Genomic DNA, 19957 nt, shown 5'->3' with positions numbered 1-19957 from the left:
CTGCTGTCCTACCATGAAATTTTTGTATAATCTCTTTCTAGGTATTGCTTGCTCTGACCTTAAAGAGATGGTTACATATCAAAATTAGAAACCCTCTTTGACTAAGTCAGGGCGCATGGGTGGTTCAGGCATCCGACTCATGATTTCGGCTCATGTCACGATCCCATGGTTCATGAGATCGAGCCCTGTGTCGGGCTCTGCGCTGACAGCATGAAGCCTGCTTGGGATTGGGGTTCTCTCTCTCTCTCTCTCTCAAAATAAATAAACAACCTTTATTTAAAAAAGAAAAGAAAAGAAAATCTCTTTGACTAAGTCATGCTTTCTATGGCCAATAGAACTCTTTTTTAATTTAAATTGAACTTTGGCATGCAGAAAAATATTTCTCTCCTCTGTGGATGGAAATTCCATGCTTTGTTTCTTGGTAGCTAAAAACTCACTCTCTTTCGTACGTTATGAAGTCCCCACCAACATTTAAAAAAAATATTGTATTTTTTTTAAAGGCTCCACATCCAAACGTGGGCTTAAACTCGTGACCCCAAGATGAAGAGTCACATGGTCTACCAACTGAGCCAGCGAGGTGCCCCAGCTCACTAACATTCTTAAAGTTGTTCTTTGCAGATTCAACACCAGCTCCCGTCACCATGATTCGATATAACGTATCAAACAAGGACAGGCAAATAGTACTCACAGTGAAGGAGACGCAGTGGAATAAATCCTTCTCCACCACCAGGTCAGTGAAGAGGCTCTGGTTTCCCCTGAGGGACTCCAAGGAAGCACTTACAGTCACTGTCTCATTCAGGTAGCTCAGAAGGATGCAACCCTTCTCAGGGGTCTCTGTGTGGAGCAGGGAGGGGACCAGCACCATATACTGCCTGGGGAGAGAAGGCTGAGTCAGAGACAGAAATGGGGAATAATAAGCATTTTCTTTTTTCTTTTTTTTTTTAATTTTTTTTAACGTTTATTTATTTTTGAGACAGAGAGAGACAGAGCATGAACAGGGGAGGGGCAGAGAGGGAGACACAGAATCTGAAACAGGCTCCAGGCTCTGAGCCATCAGCACAGAGCCCAACGCGGGGCTCGAACTCACGGACCGTGAGATCATGACCTGAGCCGAAGTCGGACGCTTAACCGACCAAGCCACCCAGGCGCCCCTTAACAAGCATTTTCAACCATAAACGTGTTTTCCGTAACCATATGTACTTCTTGCTACGACTGATTCCATACCAAGTGTCAATGAACAAAGAACAGGATGATGGAAGGTTCATCGCTGCCAGGCATAAGAATTCTATTTTTCACTCCTGAGTAGTCCCTCACCCGCACAGCCTATATCAGAAGTTGGCTTCAAGGATGTTATAGTTTTTTTTTTTTTTTTTTTTCAACGTTTTTAATTTATTTTTGGGACAGGGAGAGACAGAGCATGAACGGGGGAGGGTCAGAGAGAGAGGGAGATGCAGAATCGGAAACAGGCTCCAGGCTCCGAGCCATCAGCCCAGAGCCTGACGCGGGGCTCGAACTCACGGACCGTGAGATCGTGACCTGGCTGAAGTCGGACGCTTAACCGACTGCGCCACCCAGGCGCCCCAAGGATGTTATAGTTTTACGTGCACTCTTTGTATTAAAGGACATTAATATCCGAGTTCCTGAATATATACCCATAAAAGTACATATATATAACAAATTGCTGATGATTATTCACTTTATAAAAAGATTTACATTAAATTCTGTCTCTATAAACATCCCTTGTGCATGAACGCCACGACTGAATACATTCATCTGGAAAAACCTCAGTGAAATTGTTTTCTTTGTAACAGCAGTACTGAAGACATAATGTATTTGCTGTTTCTCTAAGGTTCTTCAGACATACCTTAGCCAAAATCGATGGTATTTTTGTCAACAAGTTTTAATTTTTGTTATTAATTTGCATGCACACACATGCACTCACAAGGACACATTGCACTTGAGTAACATCCTCCTTCATTCTCACCCTCTTGAGGTAATCAATATTAATATATTGATATTAATACTTCTATGTTCATAAATATATCCTCGTGGTCAAACCTCTATGGGTCAATAAATTATCTTATTAAAAAACCAAGTTCATACAAAACGTATTACTTTACAGTCTTTTTTGTGCTAATTATTGAATGTATTTAATTATTCAGAGGTATGGGCAACCTTTTGTGTGAGTTTACTTTCTTTATTTTTTTAGAGGGAGACAGTGCACGTGCGAGTCGGGGAGAGGACAGAGGGCCAGAGAGAGAATCGCAAGCAGAGCCCAAGCTCAGGGTGGAGCCTGACTCAGGGTTCGATCCCATTACCCTGGGATCATGACCAGAGCCGAAATCGAAATATGGATGCTCAAATGACTGAGTCACCTATGTGCCCCTTAAAGGTTGTGTTTTTAGGTAATCTCTACACCCAGTATGGGGCTTGAATTTACAACCCCGTGGTCAAGAATCACTTTCTCCATTGACTGAGCCAGCCCGGCACCCTTGTGAGTTTACACTCTTGACTTTACTGATACATTTCCTTTATCTATTATATTCTTACATACCCCCCTCCCCCTCCGGATAGTTCCAGTCACAATTCCAGCCATTTTTCAGGAACCCTCCCAAGTGACACATTTGACCAAAAAACTGTTCATGAAACATTCGACGCCATATAATCTCCCCATAGCCTGAACCCCTATGGGCTGAAATGTGTTTCCTAAGTGCCTGGTACCTGCAAGGAATTGTGTTAAGCAGTCTCTGTATTAAGCCTCCTAACAATCCTGTGTGGTACATGCATCATATTTTGTATGTTCATGATAAACGTGAGACCCTCGCCAATTCTCAAATTTGAATACGCAACAGTAAGATACTGCCTGCTCTGCCTACTCACTAAACCAATAAATCATACACAAAATGTGACTTTGCAAAACTTTAGTGATTCAATAGCTGCAGATTTAAGTCCTTAATTTATTGGCGTTAATTTACAATTAAGAAAAAAAAAACCAGGGCTATTCTTTTCTTATATTGTTTTACTACCCTTTCCCTTCTACCTCCAACATGGACTCTTACGCTTAAGAAACAGCAGGCAATTTGACACACGAAACGCTATTTTATTACTTTTCAGAATTAATAGGTATGAGACTCACAGAAGAGAATAACAGAGACAGTTTAGTTGTGGAATCTGGTAGTCAGATTTGGTTCTCTCATTCTCCAAGGGGTCTCTTCCAACGCATTCATCAAGCTGTATGTGTTTTAAGTTTTTCCTTGGCCAAACTATATGCCATGGATCTTTAGATCTGCTCTTCAATAATTAAAATCTCATACACAGATTCAATACAATCCTTATCAAAACCCCAATGATATTTGTGCAGAAATAGAAAAATCTGCACATATTATCTCTTTTAATAAACTTCAAGGGCAAATCACTCCAAATTACCAACAAACACTTATAATTAAACTATGAAGTAATATATTGAACATTGCACATTAGGAGCTACGATTCAGACACACAGAGGATCCAACATTTAAAACAGAATGACTTTGGCTCAGGTCATGATCTCACAGTTCCCAAGTTCGAGCCCCACGTCAAGCTCTGTGCTGACAACTCAGAGCCTGGAGCCTGCTTCAGATTCTGTCTCCCTCTCTCTTTGCCTCTTCCCACTCACACCCTGTCTGTCTGTCTGTCTCTGTCTCTCAAAAATCAAAATAAACATTAAAAAAAATAGATTGACGTTGAGGGAAGGTTGGGGGGGATGGGTTAAATAGGTGATGGGTGTTAAGGAGGTCACTTCTTGTGATGAGCATTGGTGTTGTATGTAAGTGATGAATCACTGAATTCCACGACTGAAACTATTTTACTGTATGCTAACTAACTGAAATGTAAACAAAAACAAAAAAATTCATTAAAGTCTCAGGTGTTTTTATTGGATAAGTGCTAAAGTTTTGTTCTAAAGTAAAGAAGCTCAGAGAAGTTAAATAACCTGTCCATAATCATTCAGATGGTACCTCTCATTGAATCCCTTTCTGGCATCTGGGTAGTTTTTGACCTGAATAATCTACTCTGAACTATATGTGTGTGTGTGTGTGTGTGTGTGTGTGTGTGTGTATGTGTGTGTATATATATATATATACATATATATATATACATATATGTATACATACATATATACATATATATGTATATATGTATACATACATATATACATATATATGTATATATGTATATATATATAATGTAAATCACATTTATCAAAAATGTGATAACTTATAAAAATTATCGGTTTTTACCTCCTCATCCACACTTTTTTCCCTCCAGTTCTTTGATGTTCATAGGAAAGAAGGCATGAGTGTATAATAACTTATTCAATATACTGTTTTCATTCTTATTAGTTATAAGCCTGTTTGATATCATAATTTAAAAAGTAATTCCATATACACCAGATATTTCAAACAACTATTTCATAAAGGCTCTTGAGCATTCATTTAATAGATATTGAAATTGGGACCCATCCAGGTTGAGTAATTTGCCCAAGATTTCCTCTGTAAGTGAGCAATTAAACCCTTAAAATATTACCTAATCATGAGTGTTGGCATTTTAAATATTTGCCTTTGTAGGAGTGACTGAATTTTGCAAATATTAAACAGAGGACTTTTAGTTTTCTCTTTTCGTCATGTTCTCCTGAAACCTCCATGACTCTGAAGCTCACTGCCCCAAGGCAAAGGAGAACAGTCACCCGGGCTTTTGGGTAATGTCTCTGATTTATCGCATCGAGGGCTAATAAAGTTGGGGCGATGCAGAATGTCTTCTACATAGACGATACCTCTTCTGTTTATGACAACTAGGCCATGAGGCTTGTTGTTCTTTATCAAATGGTGGATGGGATGTAAAGCAACAGTTTTCAGTGGGCAGAGTCATCCTGCGTTGTGTTGGACTGAAAACACAGACCGCTTAACATTTCCGACCCCAATAAATGCCCCTTGCTTCATCCATCCAGCCTCCACGCAGAAATCTGAACAGCCCCCCCCCCCCCCCCCCCCGCCCCGCCATATTTCCAGATCCTCTCTGGGTGGAATGCAGTGGGAGGTGGTACCATATGGCTGGTGGTACCATCCATAGTTGGAGATGGGGTAGAGGAGTGATGGGAGAGAAACGTACGCTGACCGGTTACTGGGAGATTGTATGCTGAAGGGATTTGAAGAAGAAAGGAAAGTGAGTTGGCCAGCATTCTGACCTTTGATGCCTCTGCACGTTTAGGACTCTGGAGGCTGCCATGATCAATCTGGGATGTAGCTACGTCAGTCAGGAGGGGAGTGGGTAGGGGTCTGAACTTCAAACGGGAGAGGTGACTCTGCAATACAGGTTGTATTGGAACAGTCAAGGGATTGGAGGAAGGATGCTGTGACAAGTTCGGGGTTCTATAGCATAAAAAAAGAGCTGAGGGTGGATCAGAGTCGGCCAGAGAGGGCTTCTGGGACTTCTTGGTCAAGGAAGCAAGCTGAGACAAACCAGATGGCTGAAGACTCAAGTGATGAATGCTGGCAGGTAAGAAGAGGCTAGATTAGGGGCGCCTGGGTGGCGCAGTCGGTTAAGCGTCCGTCTTCAGCCAGGTCACGATCTCGCGGTCCGTGAGTTCGAGCCCCGCGTCAGGCTCTGGGCTGATGGCTCAGAGCCTGGAGCCTGTTTCCGCTTCTGTGTCTCCCTCTCTCTCTGCCCCTCCCCCGTTCATGCTCTGTCTCTCTCTGTCCCAAAAATAAATAAAAAACGTTGAAAAAAAAAAAAATAAGAAGAGGCTAGATTAGCAATGGCCGAGGAAGAACGAAAACTCTCAGGTTTCAGACTCTGAGCCTTTTTCTCCACCAGGAAGGGATGGAGATCACAACCTTCTAGATACTATGGGGAGGCCGTATCTAGTATCTAGATACTATTGGGGAGGAACTGGGGAGAGGTGGAAGAGAAGCTTTGCAGTTATTGGATTCCACCAACTTTACAACTGACTAGTTTTAAATGACTCCTTGCCCCTCTCCCTGACTGATTCATCACCGGGGTCTCTTGCTGAGGACTCAGTAAGTTATTGGAAAAACAGAAGAAAAAGAAAAAGAAAAGGACCCATGCTCCCTCTGCATGTGTGACCTACAATATGAATTAAATGGCATCCCACTGTACATTTTAACTCTTTTTGTTGTTTTTTTTAATGTTTATTTTTGAGAGAGGGAGAGACAGAGTGTGAGTGGGGGGAGGGGCAGAGAGAGAGCTAGGCACAGAATCTGAAGCAGGCTCCAGGTTCTGAACTGTCAACACAGAGGTCCATGCGGGGCTCGAACTCATGAGGCGTGAGATTGTGACCTGAGCTGAAGTCGGACACTTAACTGACTGAGCCACCCAGGTGCCCCAACACTTTAACTGTGTTTATAGTCAACACTTTCCGTCCTAAAGAATGACTCTGGGAAGGTGGGATCTGAGGTTTCAGTGTCTGACCAAATCACCCCTTCTCGTGACTACTTACCCTATTTATGACTGTGATGACCCAATGAGAAAAATTAAAAGGGTCCGACAAATGAAAGGACAAAAATAATCAGTTATGAGTAATCTCTTATGACTGGAAGGTATCCTAAGAAATGGAAGGGTAGCATTTAATGGGAAGGTCAAAGCAAAGATATAAAGAAGAGACAGAGATAAAGAACGGACTCTTGAGGAGGGGACTCTAAGAGAGACTCACGGTTCTGCAGAGTCTGAAGCATTGGTAGAAAGCAGGACAAGGAGAAGTAGCGGGAAACGTGAACGAGGAGGTCTGCCTTTCTCCATAGTGAGGGACAAAGCGCAGGGACTGTATCATGCCCAACTCCCTGCCTTCAGCCTGGTCCCTTGAGACGTCTTAAATTTACCAGGCTTTCTGTGGCTGCTATTTGCAAACAAGCTCCACCCCAAGGCTTCCAAATAGCACTCAGAGTTGGGCAGAGCTTCCCTAAAAAAGGTCATTGCTCTCAGTGATTGCCTCATTACCCTCAAGGCTAACCTCTGACCGGCTCTGAGGCATTTCCAAAGGATGAAATTCATATTTAATTGGCATGAACTTTCTTTTTACTTTGACGGCAGAGCTCCTGGTGAGAGACTAGTTCTAAACCATTCATCCGTGTTATACATACAGTAAATCAGTTTATTTTGTTACAGCGCAGCACTTTTTGGTCATCACCAACCAAATTTTATGTTGCCACTTGCCCGGCGATAGAATCGTCTCCATCTCCCCGACACCACAAGTAATGCTTTGATAAGTATCTTTTTTATTTTTTTTATTATGAAATTTATTGTCAAATTGGTTTCCATACAACACCCAGTGCTCATCCCAACAGGTGCCCTCCTCAATGCCCATCACCCGCTTTCCCCTCCCTCCCACCCCACAACAACCCACAGTTTATTCTCAGTTTTTAAGAGTCTCTTATGCTTTGGCTCCCTCCCTCTCTAACCTCTTTTTTTTTTTTTTCTTCCCCTCCCCCATGGTCTTCTGTTACGTTTCTCAGGATCCACATAAGAGTGAAAACATATGGTATCTTTCTCCGTATGACTTATTTCACTTAGCATAACACTCCCCAGTTCCATCCACGTTGTTACAAAAGGCCATATTTCATTCTTTCTCAGTGCCAAGTAGTATTCCACTGTCTATATGGAAAGAGCCTAAATGTCCATCAACCGATGAATGGATAAGTGTCTTTTTAACGTGTTTCCTTAGAGACGTAGGTGAAACTTTTTGGAGGATGCACGCACAGAGGAGGGATGGCTCGATCTGCCGCGTGTACTTAACTGCCAGATTACTCCCCAGAATGGTTGTAACACACTGTGATTCCACCAGCTAGTGCGTAAGGATTTTCATAATCTCAAACTTCTGCCAACAGCTGGTCTTTACATTTTGCCAAATAAATGGGTAGGAAGTGATATTGCATCATTGTTTGAATTTGTGTTTATCCGACTAACAATGACTTCAAGGGTTTGTTTTGTTTTTTAACTATGGCTATACTTTGTAAATTGCCTGTTCATTTCCTTTTTCTCATATTTATTTTTTTTTGATTTTTTAAAAATGTTTATTTTTGAGAGCGAGTAAGAGAGCAAGCATGGGCACGCGGCGGAGAGAGAGGGAGACAGAGGATCTGAAGCAGGCTCCACGCTGAGAGGTGAGAGCAGAGAGCCAGATGCAGGCTCCAACACACAAACCATGAGATCATGACCCGAGCCAAAGTCAGATGCTTAACCTACTGAGCCACTCAGGCGTCCCCCACCCCCTTTCTCATTTTGAAAAATTATAGTTGCTATCCCAGTCTTGCTTATTTTGCTGGAATTTCTCATATAAATCTACATACCAATTCCTTGTCAGTTTTAGACATTATAAACATTTTTGTTCTTTTTCTCATCTATAACTCTTTCCATAGTATCCTCTATTTCTTAATGTTTCACTGATCAACTTCAGCTTCTTTTCCTAGTGATTTATGCTTTTGCAGTTTGGTTTAAGATATTTCCTCCCAGCCCCAAATTGACTTTTCTGATAATTTTATAGTTTGACTTTTCACAAGTGTTTCAGCAAGCTAACTGTATTCTCACTTTGTATATGGTATTCTTTGCAGATCCAAGTTATGTTTTTAACCTTTAATTTTCCTAGCCCCTTCTACTAATAACTTTATTTATTTATTCTTTTTTTTTTAAAGAATTTTTTTATGTTTATTTATTTTTGAGAGAGAGACAGAGAGAGAGAGAGAGAGAGAGACAGAGCAAAAGCAGGGGAGGGACAGAGAGAGAGGGAGACACAGAATCTGAAGTGGGCTCCAGGCTCTGAGCTGTCAGCACAGAGCCCGAAGTGGGGCTCGAACCCACAAACCGTGGGACCATGACCTGAGCTGAAGTCGGACACTTAACCGACTGAGCCACCCAGGCGCCCCATTTTTATTTATTTATTCTTAAGTAGGCTTTGTGCCCAGAGTGAAGCCCAATGTGGGGCTTGAATTCACGACCTTGAGATCAAGAGCTGAACTGAGATCAAGAGTCAGAAGCTTAACCCACTGAGCCACCCAGGTGTCCCATAACAATCTTTTTAAACCCCATTGACTTGTGCTGCCACTTGTAAGGTCTTTTAAAGTCTCATATCTGCATAGAACTATCTCTGAACTCTGTGTTTCTGACCGCTGGTCTTTTTGTTCATTCTTGCCCCAGTAATCTCCCCCACATACATGTAGTGAGCTTACTCATTTCTTGTTTTCTTTTTCTTTTTATCTTTCAGAGGGAGATGGAGAGGGAGTGAGAGGGAGAGGGAGAGAGAGGGAAAGAGGGAGAGAGGGAGAAAGAGAGAGAAGGAGAGAGAGGAAGAGACAGAAAGAGAGAGGGAGGGAGAGAGAGGGGAGAGAGGGGAGGGGGAGGGGAAGAAAGAGAAAGAAAGAGAGAGAAAGGGAGACGGAGAGAGGGGGAGCTTATTCATTTGATATTTTGTTGTTGTTTTTCCCTGTAGTCTCTGTCAGTTGCTGAGAGGGGAAGGTGATACTTGTTTTGCACTGCAATTTATTTCCACTTATGCTCGTATAATTTTAATGGCTGCGTCTTGATTCCTGCAGTTTGCATGATATGTTTAATACCCATCTTCAGCAATGCCAGTGGGTTCTGCACCTCGAGGCTATTAGAGTGTCCCATTGACAGCAGTCACCTGTGGGTGACTTTTCCCAACACCTTCTGAAGGGCTTCGTAGCAAGAGTGCCACCAGCCCAGCACCCTCCCTTGTCACCTGGTTTTAAAGCCTGAGTGAACCTTCTCTATCATCCGGGGGCCAGGATCGCTCCCTCTCCAACAATGGTTAGTATTCAGCATTGAGGAGTCCCTTCTTTGTTTTTTGTTGTGTGTGTGTGTGTGTGTGTGTGTTTTGTTTTTGTCTTTTTTTTAAAGTTTATTTATTTATTTTGAGAGAGAGAGTGCATGGGAGGTGGGGAAGGGCAGAGAGAGAAAGAGAGAGAGAGAGAGAGAGAGAGAGAGAGAGAGAGAGAGAGAGAATCCAAAGCAGTCTCCTCACCAGTAGTGCAGAGTCTGATGCGGGACTCAAACTCACGAACTGTGAGATCTTGACCTGAGTGAGGTCGGACGCTTAACCAACTGAGCCACCCAGGTGCCCCTCTAATACTTTATTTTAAACCTTCCCTGTTCAAATTATCATGTGGTTTGGATTCCTTGATTGTACCTTGCTTGATCCAAAATTATACTTTTCTCAAGTTTCTTTGATTTTACCCACTTTATTTAAAGAAATCTATAAACAGCTTCTTTATTTTGAGAGAGAGAGAGTGAGAGACAGTGTGAGCAGGGGAGGGGCAGAGAGGGGGGGGGGGAGAGGAGATCCTAAGCAGGCTCCGTGCTGTCAGCACAGAGCCCAACGCGGGGCTCAAACTCCCGAAACCATGAGATTATGACCTGAGCCGAAACCAAAAGTCAGATGTATAAGTGACGGACCCACCCAGGGCCCCAACTTTCAAATCTTTTATAGCATACTCTGGTTTATTTCTCTGTTTTGCTTGCAAACTTTTTCTTGAATAGTTTTCAAGGTAGGGCTCTTATCTAGCAAAACTTCCCAGGCTGTGCACACCTACAAAGATTTTTATGTTCTCACATTTGAGTCATGATTTGTATGGACATAAAATTCATGATGTGAAGTTTTTCCTTAGTGGTTTAACCTGTTATCCCATTGTATTCTTGTGTCCAGTGTTGTTGAGAACCTGTACCTAGTCTTTTTCTCCTGAACCATTTAGAATTTTTCTTTATCTTAGATATTTTAAAAGCTTAGTATGTGTCCAGGTTTTTTATTTTTTATTTTTTATTTTTTATTTTTTATCTCTTTTGTGTAGTTATTTACTTTTTTTTGATGCTGGGAAATTTATTTTCATTACTTCTTCATATTTTTTTCCTTTTCCTTTTTACTTTCGTCTCATGAAGTTGAAGATGTAAATGTTCAGACTTTTACTTCAATCTTTCGTATTACTTAGCTTTCCGTTTACTTTTTCTATGTGTTTAAACTTTCCTGCTGCTTTCTTGCAAAATTCCTCAACTTCACCTTCAAGCTCATTATTTTTTGCTTCAGTTCTACATATCAGGATGGTAATCTCAGAAATTTCAAACACTATGGGGTGCCTGGGTGGCGCAGTTGGTTAAGCGTCCGACTTCAGCCAGGTCACGATCTCGCGGTCCGTGAGTTCAAGCCCCGCGTCAGGCTCTGGGCTGATGGCTCGGAGCCTGGAGCCTGTTTCCGATTCTGTGTCTCCCTCTCTCTCTGCCCCTCCCCCGTTCATGCTCTGTCTCTCTCTGTCCCAAAAATAAATAATAAAAAAAAAAAAAAAAAGAAATTTCAAACACTACGTATTTATATCTAATATTTCCACTTTTTTGGTGTTATGATTTCTTGTGTTTAATTTACATTTTGTATACCTTTTATTGTCTACTTCATTAGGCTTATTTTATATTGGTATTTCTTTCTGATAATTTTTCTTCAGATAATATATGTTGATCAGTTTGTTGTGTTTCTTTAAAAAATTTTTTAATGTTTATTTCAGAGAGAGAGAGAGAGAGAGAGAGAGAGAGAGAGAGAATGTGAGCAGGGGAGGGGCAGAGAGAGAGGGAGACACAGAATCTGAAGTGCGCTGCACAGGCCCATGTGGGGCTTAAACCCATGAACCCTGAGATCAAGACCTGAGCGGAAGTTGGACGCTTAACCGACTGAGCCACCCGGCGCCCCTGTTGTGTTTCTTTTATAGGACTTGAACAGCTGAAATTTATTGTTATTTTGGCTGTGAGCCTATTATAAATGGGATACTTTGTCTCGTATTATATATTGGGGAAGAGCCAAGGATCAGATCCTGTGTGTGATCTGGAGAGTGAGTGTAAAGTTTGGGGAGAGAAAGAGTCCTGGGAGGAAATCCCCAGTCATCAAGGACCACCATTGATCACTTTTACTTGTTACATTTTGTAAAAATTTAATTTAATTAAAAAAAAAATTTAAACCCAAGTTGGTTAACACATAGTGTAATAATGATACTTTTTACATTTCTATATCTTTAAGGAGACAGCAATGAAAACCGATCCTCTCGGGGCGCCTGGGTGGCTCAGTCAGTTAAGCATCCGACTTCGGCTCAGGTCAAGATCTCGCCGGTTTGTAAGTTCGAGCCCCGCATGGGGCTCTGTGCTGACAGCTCGGAGCCTGGAACCTGCTTCGTTTTCTGTGTCTCCCTCTCTCTCTGCCCCTCCCCTGCTCACGCTCTGTGTCTCAAAAATGAATAAACATGAAAGAAAGAATGAAAGAAAAGAAAGAAAGAAAAGAAAAGAGATCATCTCCCTGGAGCTCTGAGGGTTCACAGGGGGACAAACTGGAAAAGCAAATGCCCGGGCGGCTGGTTATTCCACATCTGATTTCATTTTTACACTTACAGAGCTTTTCGGTTAACAGGATTTCACTCTAGGCTTTTGCTGCCGATTTCTGTGAAGGGATAATGACCATCCCAAACCAACTTGAAAGAAAGGCAAGGGCAGCATTTAAATAACTGTGTTTGAATTTATCAAGTCAGGCCGTTTCCAGCTTCCTTTCTCGTTGATTACCAACCCTCCCTCCCCCCCAACTCCCCTGCCAGTTCCTCAACAGTTCCAGAGTGCATTCATTTCTCCAGGTTTTTCTGATACTTTGTTGATTCCTAAAACCCATGTTTCTCTTTTGCTTATATTGTTTCTCCCGGGTTGTTTGGAAGGAGGAAGAAACAGCCTGCGCTAGTGTTTCATCGTGTCGGAAGTAAGTGTTGACTCCCCTCGGTGCTTTCTGCCCTTTAACTTGGTTTTGATATTTTGTGTCCCTTTATTATTCTCTTCTGCCTTGGGAGTGATTTCCGCCCATCTGACTATAAAGTTGTTCGTTTCATCTTATTTCTGTCAGAGCTACGGCTTCAACCATTAGCTGATTTCTTTTGTATTTCCATGAGTTCATTTCTTATTTCTTGAGTTATTTATAGCTGGTCTCTTTTCACATCAGCCACGTTTTCCTTGCCTGTTTCTTATTCCTTGTTTTTACAACTCCAAACTTTGAAATGTTGTAAAAAGGATATGTGTGGCCATAGAAAATTGTATTATATGGTTCTTGAGTGCTTTATTAGCCAGTGAAAATGCGAGATACAGAAGATAACTTAATGATCTCTCTTGCCGTTGTTTTTCCGTATATAGGGCTAAAAGTCATAATCAGGGATGGTTTTGACTATTCTGGGAACAGAATAAACACAATTATGCAGAGTAATGAGCGGCGTGTTTGTTTTCCGAGGGAAAAAAGAGAATATTTTTTGTTTTAAAATGTCTGGTTCTTGGGGCGCCTGGGTGGCTCAGTCGTTAAGCGTCGACTTCAGCCAGCTCAGGTCATGATCTCGCAGTTCATGAGTTCGAACCCCCGTGTCCGGCTCTGTGCTGACGGCTCAGAGCCCGGAGCCTGCTTCACATTCTGTGTCTCCCTCTCTCTCTGCCCCTCCCCTGCTTGTACTCTGTCTCTGTCTCTCTCTGTCTCTCAAAAATAAATAAAACATCATAAAAAAAATAAAATGCCTGGTTCTTTCATAATGTGAAATAGAACAGTGAAAGAAAAAAAATCTCAATGAATGTGGAATAACGTCTGTAGGAAATGATTTTTTTCACCCTCATTTATAAGATTGAATCTGGAAAAAAGCAACATAACTTTTTCCATACCTGGCACATTTTTAAAAAAATTTTTATTTAGACGTAACTCACATAATACAAAAGTCACCATTTTCCAATGTACAGTTAAATGATATTCATGGTGTTAGGCAATCATTGCCACTATCTAATTATTGAAGATTCCATTACCCCCAAAAGAAATGTTGGACCTGTTCCCAATTTTTTACTCCTCAGTGTCTGACAACCACGAACCTATTTTCTGTCTCTATGGATTTGTCTGGACATTTCAAATAAATAAATGGAATAATGCCTTATGTGGCTTTTTGTGTCTGGCTTCTTAGCACGGTATTTTCAAGGTTCATCCGTGCTGTGGTATATATCAGTATTGTTTCATATGGATGAAAGATACTCTATTGTACAGCTGTACTATCTTTTATTTATTCATCCATCAGTTGATAAGACATTTGGGTCGCTTCCACTTTTTAGCTGTTATGAATAATTCTCTGAACAGCTGTGTAAACGTTTTTGTGCAAATATGTTTTCAATTGCCTCTGGTATGTAAGTAGGAGTAGAATTGCTGGGTCACATGGGAACTCTCTGTTTAACATTTTGGGGAACCGCAGAATTGTTTCCCAGACAGCTGCATGCGGCTTTTTGCCTTGTCTCTTTGATAAATGAGGCTTCCGTTTTCTCCACATCTTTGCCAACACTTGTCATTCTCTGTTTTGTTGTTGTTGTTGTTGTTGTTTTTTAATTATACCCATTCTACCAGGCGTGAAGAGGTATCTCACGGTGGTTTTGATTTGCATTTCCCTAATAACTAATGATGCTGAGCGCATTTTCACGAGCTTATTGACTGTTGCATATCTTCTTTAGAGACGTTTCTATTTAACTTCTTTATCGTAGTTTAATTTGATAAATTAAAATAAATTAAATAAATCATAGTTTAATTTGTTTTCTTACGGATGAGTTGTAAGAGGTTTTTATGTGTTTGGGATCCTAGACCTAGTTTTGAAAATAGTTTTGAAATAGAGAATTGTGAGTCTTTCTTCTTTGTTCTTCTTTTTCGATATTGTTTTGGCTAATTTGAGTTTCTTGCATCTCCAAATGAATTTCAGGGTCAACCTGTCCATTTGTTAAAGAAAAGCAGTTATAATTTTGGTGGGGATTGCACTGAATCTACAGATCAGTTTGGGGGATATTGCCATCTTAATATCAATAAATTAGTAAAATACAATTTATATGTTAATATTTTATTACTGTATGCAATATATTTTATATTAATATGTAAGTCTTTCAATTCATGAACATTTGATATTTTGGAGTTCCTTCCCCCACCATTTTTGCTGATGTTATTCTTAGCTCAAGTTTGATGGCTTTATTAGTTTTTAAAAACTTGTAAAACATTTACTGCAAAATTTTATATCAATGCAAAACTAAAATTAGACTTTCTCTGTTAATGGTATAGTGGTCCTAGAAATTAAATCGTGATTATTTATTTGGAATATAGTAGGCATTATTTTAAATATTGTGTTTTTAATGAATATAAGAAACGTTACTTTTATTTCTTTTTATGCTATATCTAACCCTCAATTTAGTAGATTTTGTTTTCAACAATGGTTGAGAATATTACTTATTTTCTGTTACAACGTGTCTAGATAGCAGTTATTCAGTGTGTTGCACTGGAATATTTTTTTCTGTTTTGTGTTGACTTTGCAATCATGTTATCTTTCTTCTTCTATGTTAATTTGAAAATATTTTCACTTTGATTAGGTAATAAGTAATAATGTATTCTTTCCCCTATTTAATCTAGTTTCCCCTATTTAATCAATCTGGCCACTTTCTTTTGCTTGCCTCAGATAGCATCCTGATTTTAAAAGGAAATTATAAAGTCAGGATATTTTTCATTGGCTTTATTAATTAGCTTAGCAGTGTTGTTGTAAGACCTACTTGAGAAGAATGATCAAATTGGAAGATATCCTCAGCCTTCTCTAGGTTAAATGTGCACAGGCAAAATGTCAATATAAATATTTCAGAAATTGTAGCTTTTGTGTGAAGATACTGGAGATTTGTCAATGTCTTCATTGTCCGTGTATATTCTCACTTTTATGAAAACATCGAGCAAACCTGTGTGAAATAGCTATGTGAAGTATGCCTATGAGAAATTTTCTCTCCTTCACTATGACATTATAAGTTACTGTAAGAAACTAACTTATCTCACCATCAAGCAGTTGTCTGCTGCTTGATGCTTGCCGAATGCTTCTGGAAAGTTCCCTACTAGATACTATGGACATTGGTACTTCAAAGAACAGACTCTTGGATACAGTTTTCTAAGCTGTTCTTCCTTAGACAACTTTCAGACTGTCTTAATGGATCAGGCAAGATTTCTGGGACTCTTTTCAGTTTAGAAACAAATATACTCCAGGAGAGAACAATGCTTGACTTAAGATCAAGCAGAATGAGAATTACTAGGATTGACTAAACCAAAGAGGGAAATTAAAATGTGGTTATCTCTTTGGAATATGGTAGGTAGGTATTATTTTAATGTTGTATTTTAAACAAATATAGGAAAAGTTTTTTTCTCACTCTTTTTACCTTATACCTAACCCCTAATTTAGCAGATTTTATTTCCGTGGATGGAAACAAAACATTTAAAGATGATAGCTGATTCCCACTGATAACCTTAGAATTCAAACACATACTTTGACTGAATCTTTATACTTTGCACAGCAAACATTGATTGCATAGTTTAATAAGAATTTTGCTGTTTTCTTTTAACGTGGATATAGTTGCACAGGTTGATTGTGTAATCAAGTCATACTTGGAGCAATAATATTTGAAAATAATTCTCATTTAATCAGACATGATACGTTCGCTATTGAGAAATACCAGTGGTGCCTACAAAGTTCTCTCGTGAAACTGACCTGGTACCTGACTTATAGGGCTTCAATCTCACAAGAATAAACAAGATCATTCCCTGGCAAACCAAAGATCTTGGAATTTGGGGGACTTTTTTTTTTAAATTTTTTTTTTTAACGTTTATTTATTTTTGTTTTTTTTTTTTTAATTTTTTTTTCAACGTTTTTTATTTATTTTTGGGACAGAGAGAGACAGAGCATGAACGGGGGAGGGGCAGAGAGAGAGGGAGACACAGAATCCGAAGCAGGCTCCAGGCTCTGAGCCATCAGCCCAGAGCCCGACGTGGGGCTCGAACTCACAAACTGCGAATTCGTGACCTGAGCTGAAGTTGGACGCTTAACCAACTGAGCCACCCAGGCGCCCCAGAATTTGGGGGACTTTTAGGTGAGAGGAATTCATCTAACGTTGTAGGTACTATAGGTGAAATAATAAGTCATGGAGGTTTTTAAAAGTCTAAGCCAAGATTCCTTATGAAAGCTGCTGGACAGAAGTTAGTTATGTGGCCTTAATAGCTGTTTAATACTGAAGGCTCAAGATTTTCAGACAAACCCAAGGAGGCCTACATTAACCCTCATTAACCTTCCCGGGCACTTGTGAAAACAATGAGTACAAACCTAATAAGATGGCCACTTCTTTTTTTTTTTTTAATCAAGAATAATTTTATAGAGGGGAGACTGTCAGAAAAACTATCAGAAACTCAGCAGTAAGGCAAAAATGGGGAGTAGCACATTCTTTCTATATAACTTGGGGTCAAGGACCACTTAAAGATTATCCAGGGGCATATGCTTAGTTCATTTCATTATTTACTACAAATGAAAGGCTCTAGACTCAGTGAGGTTACTTGTTGATTTTTGTTAGGTACACACGCAAATAACTTCTGCCCAGTGGAACAGATAACCCCTAAGATTGTATGGCTTATTTTACATTATTTAGTTTTGTACGTAACTCATCATTCTTCTCCTAACAGTTTTTTAAAAATTGTTTGTAAGTTTCCTAGCTTTTTGGACTTGTTATAACATTTTACTGGTTACTTAATTAATAGGCTAAATAAGATCTTAGACACTGTGTTCAGTTTATAGTTGCCTCAGAATATAAGTTACAAGTATATGAATATATATTTTCTTTTTGAAAGTTACACTTTGACAGTTTGTAAAATAAGGAGATACCAGAGTTAATAATATCCATCTATGAGTCCCAGTACAAATTATAAAAAAATTTACAGAGAGGGTGCTGTTTTATTTTACACAAATTGGGAAAAGCATTCCCTTTTATTTTTAATCTTTTCTTTTTTGATATCTGATAATCAAGAGGCAGTTTAATTTTATATTCGGCTGCTCACTGTCTTTGAAGAGAGAACCTTTAGGCCAAATGACAGCTAAGCCTGCTGAGGATGAAAGTCTTTTGTGTGGCTTATATATTAACAGAGTTTGGGTAATCAAAGATCATTTACTGAACATGACAAGTTTCATTTTGTCAGATTAAGTACACATTACATCTTGGTACAGATTTTTTCAGGCGAAGCTTTGTTCAACCATAACGTGAATCCTTCCAGAACTTGTGCATTTAGTGGCTTGAGTGTTCTTTAATGTTATCTCATGAATTCGGATTCCTCAATTTTATAAGAAAAATGCCTGAGGATATTAAGTGAAAAGCGTAAGGATATTTTGCACACTATTACCATTTAAATAACAGTGACTTCTTTATATTTTTAGAATCACGAAGAAGAAAGGTCTACAACAGTACTTCTGTGTTGTATTAAGTACCAATCAAATATTTCTTGAGGGAGTGTACCAGAACTGATTAAAATCTGCCAGCATTTTCACCCAAATGTGCCTTGAAGTCAAGTAATATGAATGACCCATGGATTCCTTTATTTTTATTTTGGATCATTTTATTTTCCTTATGACCACAGGAGAAATCTGTGGTCAGAACTTCCTCCTGGAGAACTTTAATAACAAGAACTGATTCATCTTTTATGAGAGAAGCTGTCAACATGGCAGAAAGCCAGACGTGAAAAACTAGACCCCGGGACATTACAGCAGTTTCCTACAACGGCCATAACAAACTACCACACACTGGGTGGCTTAAAACAATGGTAATTTGGGGCGCCTGGGTGGCGCAGTCGGTTAAGCGTCCGACTTCAGCCAGGTCACGATCTCGCGGTCTGTGAGTTCGAGCCCCGCGTCAGGCTCTGGGCTGATGGCTCGGAGCCTGGAGCCTGTTTCCGATTCTGTGTCTCCCTCTCTCTCTGCCCCTCCCCCATTCATGCTCTGTCTCTCTCTGTCCCAAAAAAAAAAAAAAAAAAAAAAAAACAATGGTAATTTGTTCTTTCGTAGTTCTGGAGGCTAGAAGTCACAAATCGAGGTATTGACCGACCCGGGCCATGCACCTTCCAAATGCTTTCAGGGGCAATCTCTTCCATGCCATTGTCTTAGCTTCATTGGTTGCCAGCAGTCCTGGTATTTGTGTCCCTGCTCCATCACCACGTGGCATTTTTCCTGCAAGTCTGGCATCGTCTTCCCTCTGTGCATGTTTGCCTCTGTATATCTTCACCTTTTCTTATGGAACAACAGTAGTATTGGATAAAGGGTCCATCCTACCACAGTCTGATCTCATCTTAATTTCCACCTTTCTTTTTTAATGTATGTTTGTTTGTGTATTTCTTTGAGAGAGAGGGAGAGAGACCGCGAGCAAGCAGGGGAGGAGCAGAGAGAGAGGGAGATACAGAATCTGAGGCAGGCTCCAGGCTCCCAACCGTCAGCGCAGAGTCCCATGTGGCGCTGGAACTCACAAACCGCGAGGTCATGACCTGAGCTCAGATGCTTAACCCTGAATGAGCCACCCCGGTGCTCCTCGTCTTAACTTACATCAAAATTACATCTGCAGATGTATTTCCAGATACAGATATTCCCTATTTCCAGATAAGGTCACATTCACAGGTACCAGGGATTGGAACTTCAACGTATCTTCTTGGGGGGACACAATTCAACCCACAACAGAGATAATGTGTCTTTACCCCTTTGGTGATTGCTGACAGCTAGTTTCGCAAGCCAGAGGCGCTAATTTTCCTCTTTGAGCTCAGTGAATGCATAAAAGGTACTTTTAAACAAGTTTTAAGGTGTTCATAAATAAGCCAAATTCCTTGTTCTCCTCATCTACTTGACTTGGGAAAAGTATGAAAATCTTTTCTGTAACACATTTGTCACACATTAAGCAATTCAACTCAGCTTGGGGTGAAATGATCTTTCTAGTGCATTTTCTTTCCTGATGTATTCCAACACCTTTGTGTTACTCCATTTATCTTGCACGTACCCACGTTTGGGAACAGGCTCACTCAGGGACCTGTTCCGTCACACTTTTGTTTTGCTGAGAGCCT

At 40.2% G+C, this 19957-nt stretch overlaps 1 protein-coding gene and 1 long non-coding RNA gene across 2 annotated transcripts in view; one reads left to right on the top strand and one right to left on the bottom strand.

Moving 5' to 3' along the window:
* The window catches only part of LOC131520041 (pregnancy zone protein-like), a 48185-nt gene extending 41276 nt beyond the window's left edge, over positions 1–6909 (bottom strand). Inside the window, exons 1-2 of the mRNA XM_058743750.1 lie at positions 6707–6909; positions 689–872 (exon numbers count right to left, since the gene is read on the bottom strand). Of these exons, the coding sequence (XP_058599733.1) occupies positions 689–872; positions 6707–6792 (270 nt within the window). The 5' untranslated portion in view covers positions 6793–6909. The remainder of the gene's footprint in view (positions 1–688; positions 873–6706) is intronic.
* Positions 4663–18678, top strand: LOC131520042 (uncharacterized). Its single transcript, XR_009265913.1, has 3 exons — positions 4663–4735; positions 7159–7244; positions 18294–18678. It is a non-coding gene; the product is annotated as an uncharacterized LOC131520042 (long non-coding RNA).
* Positions 18679–19957: the final 1279 nt, after the last annotated feature.

This window comes from Neofelis nebulosa, chromosome 8, assembly GCF_028018385.1.
Source record: "Neofelis nebulosa isolate mNeoNeb1 chromosome 8, mNeoNeb1.pri, whole genome shotgun sequence".
NCBI lineage: Eukaryota > Metazoa > Chordata > Mammalia > Carnivora > Felidae > Neofelis > Neofelis nebulosa.
Note: the sequence above shows the minus strand (reverse complement) of the source record. Positions and strands in the feature narration are given on the sequence as shown.